Consider the following 13,860-nt stretch of genomic DNA (forward strand, 5'->3'; position numbering starts at 1 on the left):
ATTGCTCCTGGGGAGGCTTATTAGCCTGTCACAGAAGATGTAAGAAAAATTCATCATTCCTTTTGGAACATGATGGGCGTTTGTCACCCACAATGCAATTAATGTTCCAAATAGAAAGAATGGCTATGATATGATTATGATTAGCCAGAGATGAGCTATTGTCCGAAAAACAGGAACTAATCCAGCAGGCTAAAGATGACCGACACAGAGCCATCAGTTCGTTGATTGCCGTTTCTCTCTGAGTTTGATGAAATATTCATGCCTTTACTCTCCTCTGCAAGCACTATTGATTTCTTGTATAAACGCTGCTATATTTAGTCTAGACAAATGGAATGTGGATTGCTGCTGAATAAATTGGATGAAAGACTGGGATCTTGCCTGCCACTTTCTCTCAGTCTGGGGCAATTATTTATAATCAAGAGCAGTTTTTGTAAGTTGAGGGTGATTTTTCACAATTTAGTGATTAGTCTCTGAACAAAGGCAAGCAGTTATACACAATCATTTCTGTTGGGATAGTAGGTTAAGAAGTCAAATTACCCTTTGAGGTTTACAATAACTGTTTCAGAGAGTTGTGGAACTTTTTTTTTCTTCTTTAAAGGGTTTCGATGCTGGCAGTTTATGGAGAGTAATAATACGAGCAAGAAGAAGCCTTAGAGTCCTTTGAAATTTTACATTTTGTCTTTGTAGGGTTAAATTCTGACCTTTGTTTATTGGGATTTCCATGTAAAATTTAGAGGCTATAGTTTAGCCTTTTAATGTAATGTTTTGATTTTAATGTAAAGTCAAAATATGTCATTAACAGTCTTTGCTTTCAGTTGGAATTATGGTAACTCTATTAGGTCGTGCTCAAAATCTGAAGTTACTCCAGAGCCTTAATTGAAGGTTCTACATTGAACACTCCAACTAAGAGGTCTTACAGGCCATCATCTTCAAGTTGATTCCGAACTTGTCACAATTAATTTCTTTTCTTTCACAGATACTATGTCTTAGAAGACATTGTCCACAAATCTATACTTTATCATTTTTCCGTTTTAATTAAATTGACAAATGTAGAATCATCAGTGTAATCTTTCAATCACTACGTTGAAAAATAATCATTGGTAGCACTCCAAGATTGATACCAGTCTGCACACACCCACACACATTCACATTCAAATGACAAGGAAGGACATTTAAAGTTTTATTTAGTATTTGCAGCTTTCACATCTATAGATAGGATTCTCTTAGGCTTTCTTCAGTTGCTGAAGATAGTTCTTAAATCCACATGGAATATGAACTTTGTAGTTCCCAACCTGGAATCTAGAAATCTTTTAAGTTATATTTACATGAAACTATAACTTACGGTGGTAGAACAATAGATGCAATTTGGAAAAATAGAGAAAAGTAGAATAAAAAGGGAAATCGTATTTCCACCTAAAACACAACCAGCTTCCGTATCTCACTAGCCTTTGCTGTTAGAATTCAGACTGTAATGTAATTAAAACTTCCCACTACAGTATATGCTCCATGAGGGCTGGAATTGTTTCTTCTGTTAACTACTAAACTCCCAGTACCTGAGTCCATGCTGGCACTTAAAGGTGCTCAATAAATGTATATTGACTAAGTTATGTTTGTGTATTTTAAAGAGTTAGTATAGGGTATATGTCACTTATGCTGCTTTTCACTTAATATTATAAAACCATATTTCGTATTTCCATAAATATTATTTTTAAGTATTGCCTATTTTTCCACCAAATGGATGTGACATATTCCACTTACATATTTCCTTGTAGTTGGAGAGTTAGATTATAATCATAGTAATAATAATCCAATAAAAATGTGGCATTAAGCTTTTTTTTCTCTGTTAGTAATTTTTTCCTCAAGATACATTCCTTGAGTTAGCAAAGCTGAATCAAAGGGTTAAAAGAAAAAATTAACACCTCTTAATTCTTATCACCAAATTGTTTTTCAGAAGTTTTGTACCAATTGACAGTGTCACTTGCCATGTATAATTGTCTGTTTGGCCAAATGCCTGCTGTATGTACTGGGGCATCATTATACACACGCAAAAACATACACAACACACAAGTATGTAATTATAATTGATAATTAGAAAGTGATACCTTATTTTCCTTTGTAATTCTCATTTTTTCACTAGTGAAGGTGAAATTTTCAATTGTTTAGTTGCTATTTTTTCTTCATTCATATATCTAGAAGTTTTTTGTTTTATTGTCTAACTTTTAATAGAAATCATGTACCATTTCCTTTTCATATTTGCTCCTAAGGGTTTTTTTTTTTTTTTTTTTAGCCACTTAGTGTTGATGATTTAATACACAGAAAATTTCTCTTTTTATATAAAAACAGTAGCAACAACAAACATTTATTGAGAGATGTAAGTGTTGGTGGTAAAGTAATTAAAGAGCTTGGCTGCTAACCAAAAGGTCAGCAGTTCAAATCCACCAGCCACTCCTTGGAAACCCTATGGGGCAGTTTTGCTTTATCCTATAGGGTCGCTCGGAATCGACTCGACGGCAGTGGGTGGGTATAGGGTTGCTATGAGTTGAAATCGACTCAACGGCAGTGGGTTTGGTTTCCTTTTTTGGTTTGGTAAGTGCTTTGAATGTTTTATCCTTTTAATAACTCTATGTTGTTATTGTTACTGTCATTATCTGTATTTTACATATGAGGTAACTAAGACCTACAAAGGTTAAGTAACATGCCAGAATAACACAGGTAGAAGAAAGGGAATAGGCATTTAAATTTTAGAGCAGAGGTTGAAAACTGGCAGCCTACATGTCAAAGTCGACTTCAGAAGCTCTTTGTTTGTTTCCCAGAGTATTTAAATCTTTTCCTTTTCTTTTAATTAAAAAATTGAATGACTTCTGTCTACACTGGAACCTGTATTTCTTTTGTCAGTAATTAGTTGGATCTGATAGTAGCTGACCCCAGTGGAAGAGGCATGCAATGCAGTTCCTTCCAGTTTCCTCTCCACAATTCCCAGTTGTCTTAAACTCAACCTGTTTAACCCAATTATATAACTTTTCTGATTCCTGTGGCCAAGGGTCATATTCAAAATATTTAGCAACTAGTTTGGCATAAGCACTAACCAATCAGAGTGGACACGACCATAAACAACTGGTCTACCAGGTGATCTCTCCCACGTTTGTCAGCTTTGCTGTTTATGCCACTCTTTTAGAAACAGCATTTTTAACTATTAGGAGTTGTGCTAAGTATCTTGTATACATTGTCTCTTTTAATTTTTAAGACATTTAAACATTATCTTCTGTAATTTATTTTTAGTTCATCAAGTTTTTCTTCAGTCATTTAATTAAATACTTGTTTTATATCCCCTCATACTTTTCCTGCCATGTTTATTTTAAGAACAAGGTAACTGAAATACAGATTATTACTACTTAAAAACCACTCATTCTCACTTCTAGCTGTTTGGAAAAGGCACCGTTGCTGCAGTTGATAAATTAATCTACTCAGCATTTCCCACATTTAGCATGTAAATTTGTATTCTTTCTTAGCTAGGTTCAGTAGCCCTGCAATTGTGTTACTAACTTCACTTTTAAAGATAGAATATATCTCCTAACTTTGATTACAAAGTGATGGTCATAAGTGCACAGATTCAGTTGTGTTAAAAAAAAAAAAAATCCCGTTCCCATTGAGTCCATTCCAACTGATAGCGACCCTATAGGACAGAGTAGAAGCACCCCATAGAGTTTCCAAGGAGCCCCTGGTGAATTTGAACTGCTGAACTTTTGGTTAGCAGCCATAGCACTTAACAGCTATGCCATGAGGGTTTTCCAGTTGTGTTAGAGGTTCTCTATTATAACACTTTTCTCTCAGTTAACTTGCAAGCTTTATTCTAAGTTAACTTGATTTTTGCATGTGGTCCAGTAGAATGAGTCCAATATGAACAACTTTGATACCAGAGAATAATTGCAGTAATCTTTTTGAGAAAGAGAAAAATGGAAGATGTGTGGCAAATTGTTGATTGAAAATTAGCATATGTTCTGACTTATGGAAAATTGTTGAGTGAAAATTAGCATATGTCCTGTTTACCAAAACTGATACGCAGAAAACCTTTATCATCATTTTAAAAACCTGACTAGATTTGTTTGCTTAAAATTTGTTATTCAAGGTGTGGTGTTGCTGTATTTTTTGTTTATTTTGTTTCCATAGAGACGTGCTAATTTTCTATTTTCTCCCCACTTTCTTTATTTCTGATTCTCCAGTGGATGTGAAATCAGAGGTTCCTGTGGGCCTGGAGCCCATCTCGCCGCTAGACCTAAGGACAGATCTCAGGATGATGATGCCCGTGGTGGACCCCGTTGTCCGTGAGAAGCAGCTGCAGCAGGAGTTACTCCTCATCCAGCAGCAGCAACAAATACAGAAGCAGCTCCTGATAGCAGAGTTTCAGAAACAGCACGAGAACTTGACAAGGCAGCACCAGGCTCAGCTTCAAGAGCACATCAAGGTAGCAAATGTTTTTTTGTCTCTGACCTTACCAAGGTGGCCTTCACGGTGACATGGGCACAAGAAGGAGCACTGGGCGAAAGTTCGTTGTGGTTAAGACACGGATGTATGGCTTTAAGGATATTGTGATTGTACTAGTGAGAACCATGGGTCAGTAGTAAGAATGACAGCGAAAGTCCTGCTTTGCTTTTTGGCGAGATCTGTACCACTCCTGTATCCCTTAGCTTTATAACATAAATAGTAGGGCATAGTAATTTCTTATACCCTTTATAGATTTTCTTCTACTCAATTTTGTTCATTTCCCTCATTTATTCTCCCCTCAAGAACAACCATGAGCCTGAGAAAATCTATTTTATATTGCTAAAGAATATGCATATACTATTTATCAGAAGGAGCCCTGGTGGCACAGTGATTAAGAGCTATAGTGAGCTAAGGCTACTATTCAGAAGGTCAGCAGTTCGAATCCACCAGCCACTCCTTGAAAACCCTAGGGAGCAGTTCTGCTGTGTCCTACAGGATTGCTATGATTTATCAGAAAGAATAAATTAGTTACTTTGTGTGAAGAAATCACTTTTTTTTTTAGTCTTTTGTCTATAACAGGATGTTCTGAGTATGTCCAGCTCTTCCTTTTAGAGGGGAAAAAAAAAACCTCATAATGTATACATTCAAAATACTTGCATAATAAAAATCTCAAGACATATATGAAGAAACCAGTGCAAATATTTTCAATGTTGTTTTTATGAGTCTAATAGATTTTCGACGGCACTGGGTGGGTAACAGACTGTAAATAAGAATTTAGTGAAAAAATTCGGGAAATGGTTGACAATTTGAGATCCAACTTGTTTAAATTATTCTGGGAGAAATATGTCCATGTCCCAGAATTTTTATGTTTTCGTATAATGGCTGATTTTATTATCAGATTATTTTAGATGTATCTCTACATTTATTTATTATCTTGTATATTCAGGGGCAAGTATTACTGTACCATTTTCGTAAAATGTCAGCTTCTTGATTAAAAAGAAGTAATAACAGAATAAGTAGATGTTTCATTTAAATTTATCATGGCGGCAATAGTAAAGCACCAAATATTTACGGTACAAAATCCTCTTTTATATTCAACTCTTTCAAAGATGACTTATTTATTACATTATGTTATATCGTATCATATCATAGACCCTTGATGTGTTACTCAAGCACCAGTCCTTTGATGAGAGGTTACTATACCGGTATTATACGCGTATAACATGCACCTTCTATGTTTGTCTGCCAACCATGCCCTCCCCACACAAGGTATTTTCATAAGTGTGCTATCGTAATTTTTTTTGTTTTACAGCAACATATAAAAAAAATGGCATAGGTGCACTTACGAAAATACCTCACCGGTGGAGGGCGCAGTTGGTAAACAAATGTAGAAGGCACATGTTAGTTACATAAAATACAGTAGATAACTAATCCTCAATAATATTATATACTTTTCCTCAATAATATTATATACTTTTACCTCATTAATATTACAATATCTGAAAAGCTAAAAATACTATCTGCTTCCCTATGTTTCTTGTTTTACAAGATATATCCTTAGCCTGGAAGGTCTGTTTTATCTTATTTCCCTAAAAAGGCTCTTCACCATGGGCTATAATCTTTTTTTTTTTATTTTACTAGTAAACTTTACTTAAAAAGTTCTTGAATTTTATTGATCTATCTGAAACCCTGGTGGCGTAATGGTTAAGTGCTACGGCTGCTAACCAAAGTTCAAATCCGCCAGGCACTCCTTGGAAACTCTATGGGATAGTTCTACTCTGTCCTATCGGGTCGCTATGAGTCGGAATCGACTCGACGGCAGCGGGTTTGGTTTTTTTTTATCAGATACCTTAAAAATAAGAGTGAGGATTTTGGATCCTATATGGAATCGGTAGCTCCTGGCTATATTTTGCAGTACGAATTGCCTTTCTTTGGTTTGTTGACTTACATTTGAATGAATGCCGAAGCATTATTTCAGTTTGACCTTTGAAACGATAACAGAAACAGTGATGACTAGATCTTCTTTTTTAGTCCTCCTTTTTAGGCCTGTTAGGATGGCAATGATGAATTAGTAAAATTTATATTCTTCACCATACTTTAAGATTTAAGGAACCATTTTGCTACTGTGTGCTAAGTCATATTTTCCTGGATGCAAGGCAATATTTAGAAATTACTGCTTTAGATACTTCCTTTCATTTAGGTTGGGTGCCTTTTGTAGCTGTATATATAAATAATTTTTTTTAAGTTATTTGTTGCTTGATTTTAGTGAAAAATTAATAATAGTAAATAGGTAATTAATTGTTCCCTTAGTATAAACAAAGTGATATACTAGATTTTACTGACATCTGGAAAATATTGAAGCAAAAGCACTTGAAAAAAGGAATCTGAGGTAGCTAAAAGGAAAATTTAGCTTCTAAAATTATTTTTCAAAGTAATAAATTGTTTTCTCAGAAACTAAAGGCATAGTTATAATTTTTCTTTTAAGAATAGGAAGTTTTTTACTTTTTAAAATTTTTGTCTTGTTTTGTTTTTTTATGGGTAATGCTGAAAGTTGATATTTTTAACATTTATTTGGATTTTATTTTTCTGAGGAGACACAGTGCATGGTTAGCTTATACTAGCTTTTTTAATCTCTGGCTTCTGTAATCAGCATTTGTTGAATTAGATGCTCTTTTCCCATTTTTCCATCTACTAAACTGAGACAGGGAGAAATAATGTAACTTAGCCAAGGCCACACAGCTAGTAAGTGGTTGCTCCAGGAGTTGTAGTTATGCCTTGTCTGCCTCCAAAGCTACTATTCAGCCTGCTTCTCTCCTGGGCTAGAACATCTAGAAATAGAGGAGTGAAGTTTAGTTTGTTTTTATTTATTTTTAAGCTTATCCCAGCAATCCTCGATAATAGTAGCTATGGAAATTAAATTGCTTGATTTTCTAGGTTACAGGAGAGATTACAGTTCAGTCAATTGGGGCGTTGGGTGAAATACTGAATCAATTTGACCAAGCCCAATTTCTGTACAGAATTAATAGTTAAGGCAGAGTTAAGTAGAGGTGCAAATTCTTCTGTTACAACAGAATATTTGGAAATATTAAGGGGCTAGAGTATCAAAGTCAAAATGACAAAGATTTTAATACGAAGTGTAACAAGAAATGCTTGTAACCACACCCCTTCTGGAGCTGGTGGGGGCTATCATGGTTGACATACAAAGTTGGCTTCCCGTTGTTCCAGGGTAACTGATGCCATTCCACATAGCTTTTGAGTCCCTGGGCAGTACAAACGGTTAAGCATTTGAGTACTAGCCAAAAGGTTGGTGATTCGTATTCACCTAGAGGCTCCTTGGAATACGGGCTTGGCTATCTGCTCTTTAAAACTCAAGCCTTGAAAAGCCTGAGGAACAGTTCTACTCTGTACACATGGGGTTGCCATGAGTCAGGATTGACTTGTCAGCAACGTACAGCAACAACAAATTTTCAGTGTAAAATTCAGAGTTTTAGGTAATGTAAGGAAACCCTTGGTGGCGTCGGGGTTAAGTGCTACAACTGCTAACCTAAAGTCAGAATCGACTCAACGGCAAAGGGTTTGGTTTTGGTTTTTATCTAATGTAAACACAGGAAATTTATATTAATTTCAGTAATGTAATCTACATACAAAAAAACAAACCCAGTGCCATCCGACTCACAGCGATCCTATAGGATGGGGTAGAACTGCCCCATAGAGTTTCCAAGGAGCACCTGGCGGATTCAAACTGCCGACCCTTTGGTTAGCAGCTGTAGCACTTAACCACTACGCCACCAGGGTTTCCATAATCTTACATATGAGGAAACTAAGGCTCAAAGTAGATTAATGAATTGTTCTGATCTCATATTTTGTAATATCATAGCCTTATTAGAACTCAGGGTCTTTGGTTATTACTCCATGAGCACATTTACTGTTCCTCAAGAATGACCGTTTCTTAGTTTGAGAGGAAACTGACATGTCAAGATAGTTATAAAGAATGTTTTATATTCATGTTATTCATGATTTTGAAGTGAATTTAAAGGCTTCCGAACAATAGTGAATTAAAGCATAGTTTTATGGGAATGATTTCTTCTTGACCTGTGTCTTTAAAGGTTTTTATGTCTTTGATGAATGAACTAAACTATTACTGTTTCATAAAAAATCATGCATGTATATATAGATTACATTAGTCTATTGAGAATATTCTCTGTAAGGTTTCGAAATTTCTATCATTCATTCTATTTTAGATAACCAACCCAAAACTAAAACCATTGCTGCCAAGTCAATTCTGACTCATATTAACTCATATCCCACAACTCTAGTCACTTTGATTATTTTCAGGTTAAGAATTGAAGATTTTAGTTGTTTATTACTAATATGAGAGACTTCGTGAAATACACTTCTGGAAAGTCCCTTTATTTGCCTGATTTCTTATATTTCAGTAATTTGTACAAAAAAATTACTCAGGGAATTAAGGAGTTAACCAGTAAAAACAAAAAGACCTGAGTGAATTTGGTAACGATCTTTGATAAGGTAGCACAGGTAATGGAACCACCTAAAAGCTAGCTTGTTGATAACATTAGAACCATCTATGTCATTAGTTGTGTGTCTTTAAACTCCAATAATTTACAAAAAAAGGGGGGTAAAAAATACAAACTAATATTATCAAGATCCAAAAGCTCATAGTATTTCAATTATGGTCAGTGATGACTCTGAAGCCTAAAAAAATTGCACACTCTCACGTCTTTCTCTTCTCGCAAGTTGCAACAGGAACTTCTAGCCATAAAACATCAGCAAGAACTCCTAGAAAAGGAGCAGAAACTGGAGCAGCAGAGGCAAGAACAGGAAGTAGAGAGGCATCGCAGAGAACAACAACTTCCTCCTCTCAGAGGCAAAGATAGAGGACGAGAAAGTAAGAGGCACCAGGGTAAAAGATGGATTCCCTTCCCTCATCTTTAGCTGATCATCATTCAGAAAGAAGTCTGATAAAGAGTGGAATTAAACCTGTCAAAATTGTCTGTGTTTAATTAAAAGAACAAATAACTTATTACAGACCTACACGTAAAGCTTTGACATTCACATACAGGCATTCTTTCTTCAGTCTACAGAGCATCTCAAGAAGTAAATATAACATTGGCAAAGATCCTAATTTCTGTTGTTTCAAACCTTAAAAATTATGTTACACTAAAGCAATCTAGTGTAAGCTTTTCTGTTAAACAATAGTCACGTCCACATTTTCTCACTATGCCTTCCTCCTGCTCTGGAAGTCGAGCCCTGCCTCCATTAATTTTCCCAGTACTGAGGCTTCGTTCAGGATGATTTAAGGCAGAACACTTGCAAAAGAACTATCCACAAGAGGGAGACAGATCCAAATAATTCCCCTGTATGAGGTCAGTTCAAAATCAGGTCGTAGCAAGGTTTAAAATGTGATGACTTGAACAAGAATTGTCAGCAATATTTATTTGTTTAATGCTCAAAGGGGTTTAAATACAGTACGGTTTTCAAACTAGCAATTCCGAAAAGATCGTTTTAATGTGCTTAAGGGGCTTATACAGTCTTGATTTTTTTTTTTTTTAAGTAGTGTTTTGTTTTTTCCTCAGCAGTATTTTTTAAAGCTTAGAAAATAATTAATATTAATTCTGGGAATCCCCTTTCTGCAAAAGCAATTAAAGAAAACATTGAATGTCTTGAAATTTGGCAGTTTAAACAATAGTTACAAAAAATTTCCATGCCATTTTCTAAACCCTATTTAGACTGGTTTTTCTTCAGCCTACTGTGTTCTTTTAATAGGTAAACTTTATAGGCTGTGACCGACGATGTTACTTTTTAATCTTTGCTAAATATTCTAAGGGCAAAAACCCACAATCAACATCTGTTTCGCTGTGTGTGTGTTTTAGGGGCAGTGGCAAGTACAGAAGTAAAACAGAAGCTTCAAGAATTCCTATTGAGTAAATCAGCAACGAAAGACACTCCAGCTAATGGAAAAAATCATTCCGTGAGCCGCCATCCCAAGCTCTGGTACACGTATGTTCAGTGTTCGCAGTTTTCATTCCTAGGGGGTAGTAAAGAGTATAGGTTCTGCATTCTGCTGGCCTGGGCACAAATCTTGAGCCTCGCAGTTTTCGGCTGGGTGGCTATGGGTAAGTTCCTAAAATCCTCCAAGGCTCGGTTTCTTTCTCTGTAAAAAGAGGATAATGATAGTACTTGCGCTGGAGAGTTGCTGACATGGTCCCATGAAGTAACATGGTAAAGTGATTCACATTGAGCGGGGCTTAATAAATGTTGGTAATTATTGTCTTGCAAGGAAGTATATAAGTTTTTTTGTGGAATGAATAAATGACACATGGTGGGTGGGCGTAGATGAAATTAATTCGTATTTTGCATTTCCCTATTCTCAGATGGTGCATCTGATATCTATACAATAATTTCTGAAATTTGGCAGAGTGGGATTTTATCTTACTTGGCTTGATATAAGGTAGCAGAGGTCTGAGCTATTTTTAAAAGTTCAGAATATTTTGACTCAATTTAAAAAAAAAAAAAACAGGAAGGAAGGCATAAGAGGGAAGGAAAGAGAAGGGAGGTAATGAAATAAATAAATCTAGATCTTCAGTTACTAGTTTACCCCTGCCCATCTCACCTCATTCTTCCACACAGTAAAATGAGACATACAAGCTGATGACATAATACCTTGTAGTATTACTTTTTTTATGCAACCATGTTTCCCTAAGCCTAGTAAAGAGATACTATGCAATGCACAGTTCTCCAGTAGCACAATCATATCTCTTTTACTCTCTCCACTCGGGAAAGGAAATAAATTCTTAAAAACGAGTTGTATATTGAAGAAGAGTGTGATTGCCACTCTTGACTATTGGCGTTACTGTGTACCTCAAGAGACGTGAGGCTTGAGGCGTTGCATTGTCTCTTCAGTAGAAAAGCCACCCTCGTGCACTCCCTTGTACACTTTCGTAATTTTCAAAAACGAAATCTTTCTATGTGTTTACTTTTGCATGGGTTGCTATACATTGTTGCTATAAAACCATTCAGATGATGACTTTCTTCACTGGTATGGCCCTTAAGAAAACAGACATAATCTCAGATTAACAAAAAACCTCAGGCTCTTAGTAAATTCTCTCCTTTAGGGAAGCTAACTTTTCTATGTGAATAAACACACGGCGTGCATTCTTGGAAATCCTGCATCATTCTGTAACATATGCTAAAATGAACTTGGTTACATGAGGCCATGGTTTGTACACAATCAGAAGAAAGAACGTAAACGCAGCTGAGACATGTGTACAGCATGTGACACTGATTACTGCTGACCAAGATGCAGTAAAATGTCCAGGGTAAATGGTGAGCCCTCTTTGTCTTTTGTAGGGCTGCCCACCACACATCATTGGATCAAAGCTCTCCACCCCTGAGTGGAACATCTCCATCCTACAAATACACTTTACCAGGAGCACAAGATGCAAAGGATGATTTCCCTCTTCGAAAAACTGGTAAGCTTGTTTAGCAAGAAGACTCCATTTGCTCTTCCATAACATACCTGTAATTTCATTTCTCCATGCTTCTAGAGGAAAACCAAAGGATATTATGCCTTCTAATCCCTTCCCCGAGTATAAACACTCATGTGCGCGCACACACACACACACACACACACACACACACCCATTTCTATACCAGTTGGTTCAGTATATAATCAGAGTACCTTTTTTACTTTAAAAGTGTATCATATGTGGATTCCAGAAAAAATCATTACCTTACTAGCAATAAAGCATAGAATAAAGGCAAATAGAAGTACGATTTCTCGGAAAATTTAAAGCTTCTCCATTCATAAAGACCTTTGTAATTTCTTCCATTCTTCTGATTTTCTGCTAAGCCTTAGCCATTTATTACAAAAGTGAGAATGATAAGCTTGTTTTTGTGGCAATTATTTAAAAAGAAAACTTCAAATTTTAATTGTTTAAGTAGTAAAAAGAGTTAAGGCCAAGGCTTGGTATTCCCGAGTAAGTGACTTGCCTAATGTCTGCCAGATTACAGGAGAACTCAGAATGAACTGTCTGTAGTTATACTAAAATTTGCTTAGGGAGACTGGAACAAGAAAACTTCTGTTTGGAAGTTAGTAAAGAGCCCTGTAACTCCAAGGCCTATCCTTGTTTTCCCATCTTCTTATCCTTTCTGAGCACTTTGATATGTGCGTACTTAATGTGTTACGTTTTCTTACCATCATAATACATATATTTAAACCTTAGCTTAATAGGAGCATAAATAACATTTTTGTACATTCTGTTCTAAATTTTATGGTGTTAACTGAATATAATTCTTTAGAGAACATTGTAAAATTTTTAATTTTTATATCCACAACTGATCTGAAAAAGTATTCAGACAAGATAGTTTGGTCCATCATATTTTATTCAGGTCTATTTGAAGAAGTATATATCTATGTAATTTGTATATGAAATCTACAGAATGAAATGCTTTAAAATAATTATATTCATTTTCCCAAGTAATTGTGAGTAATTAAAATGGATATAGATTGTAAAAACACATGCTGAAGCTATTTTCTGTCATATAATTTACCTGTAGCATAATGAAGCTTTAAAAATAAAATCAATCATGAGTAAGAATTTAATACCAACCATCTAGTGCATATTGTGCCAGACACTGAAGAAGAATGGTCAAGTATTGCAAAGCACTCTGTACTGTTCTGTTTTAATAGCCTATAGATTTTTGCATTTCTAATGTAAGGTGATAGGTATAATGATATATTTTCCAATAGGAAGTTATGCAAAGGGAAGAATGATTTTTATGTACTGCCTCAGAATTTCACACTATGATCTATACATCAGACTGCCTTTTGAATAAATAAACTCTAGGATAAAAAAAGTGAGCTTCTATACATTTCTAAAACATGGAATAGCTTATGAAAACTGATCCATGAAGGAGGCGAGTTTTAGAACGTGGGGTCTTTGATCTACAACCTTGACATTTGGGTCTACCAGTGGCATATGTAGGATCTATTGACAGAGATTTTGTGGCTATTGCCCCAGGTCTCAGGGCAGTGACTGGCATTCAGGAGTCACTAAAAGGAAAGAAAACATGAGTCGCCTTATGGCAGGAGGTTGCTGATGAGTGATACAGTTACTTTCACAGAGAAAGACTTCTACCCTGCTGTGCACACAGCTTTAAATGTATTTCTACCACTGGGAGATTGAAAACTGACTGCAGAACTGACACTGACATTGAAAAGAAATGGCATTTAGAACCAGTATGGATCAGGACAGAAAATCTGATCTTTTCTAATACTTAAGGACAAGCCCTAACAACCCAAACTTTGTGTCCTACTGTTTCCCTGAGACTAGCTTAGGGCCTTTTCTCTGTGAAGAG

At 35.7% G+C, this 13,860-nt stretch overlaps 1 protein-coding gene across 8 annotated transcripts in view; it reads left to right on the forward strand.

Annotated features, from left to right (window-relative positions):
• The window catches only part of HDAC9 (histone deacetylase 9), a 1,063,574-nt gene that overhangs the window by 574,353 nt on the left and 475,361 nt on the right, over positions 1 to 13,860 (forward strand). For 3 of the 8 annotated variants that reach the window (XM_049893259.1, XM_049893266.1, XM_049893262.1), the window contains 4 exons: positions 4,221 to 4,462; positions 9,238 to 9,388; positions 10,374 to 10,500; positions 11,851 to 11,972. In XM_049893259.1, coding sequence (XP_049749216.1) covers positions 4,221 to 4,462; positions 9,238 to 9,388; positions 10,374 to 10,500; positions 11,851 to 11,972 — 642 coding nt within the window. The remainder of the gene's footprint in view (positions 1 to 4,220; positions 4,463 to 9,237; positions 9,389 to 10,373; positions 10,501 to 11,850; positions 11,973 to 13,860) is intronic. The other 5 variants (XM_049893260.1, XM_049893263.1, XM_049893261.1 and 2 more) reach the window with 3 other exon arrangements.

Source organism: Elephas maximus, chromosome 8, assembly GCF_024166365.1.
Source record: "Elephas maximus indicus isolate mEleMax1 chromosome 8, mEleMax1 primary haplotype, whole genome shotgun sequence".
Lineage (NCBI taxonomy): Eukaryota > Metazoa > Chordata > Mammalia > Proboscidea > Elephantidae > Elephas > Elephas maximus.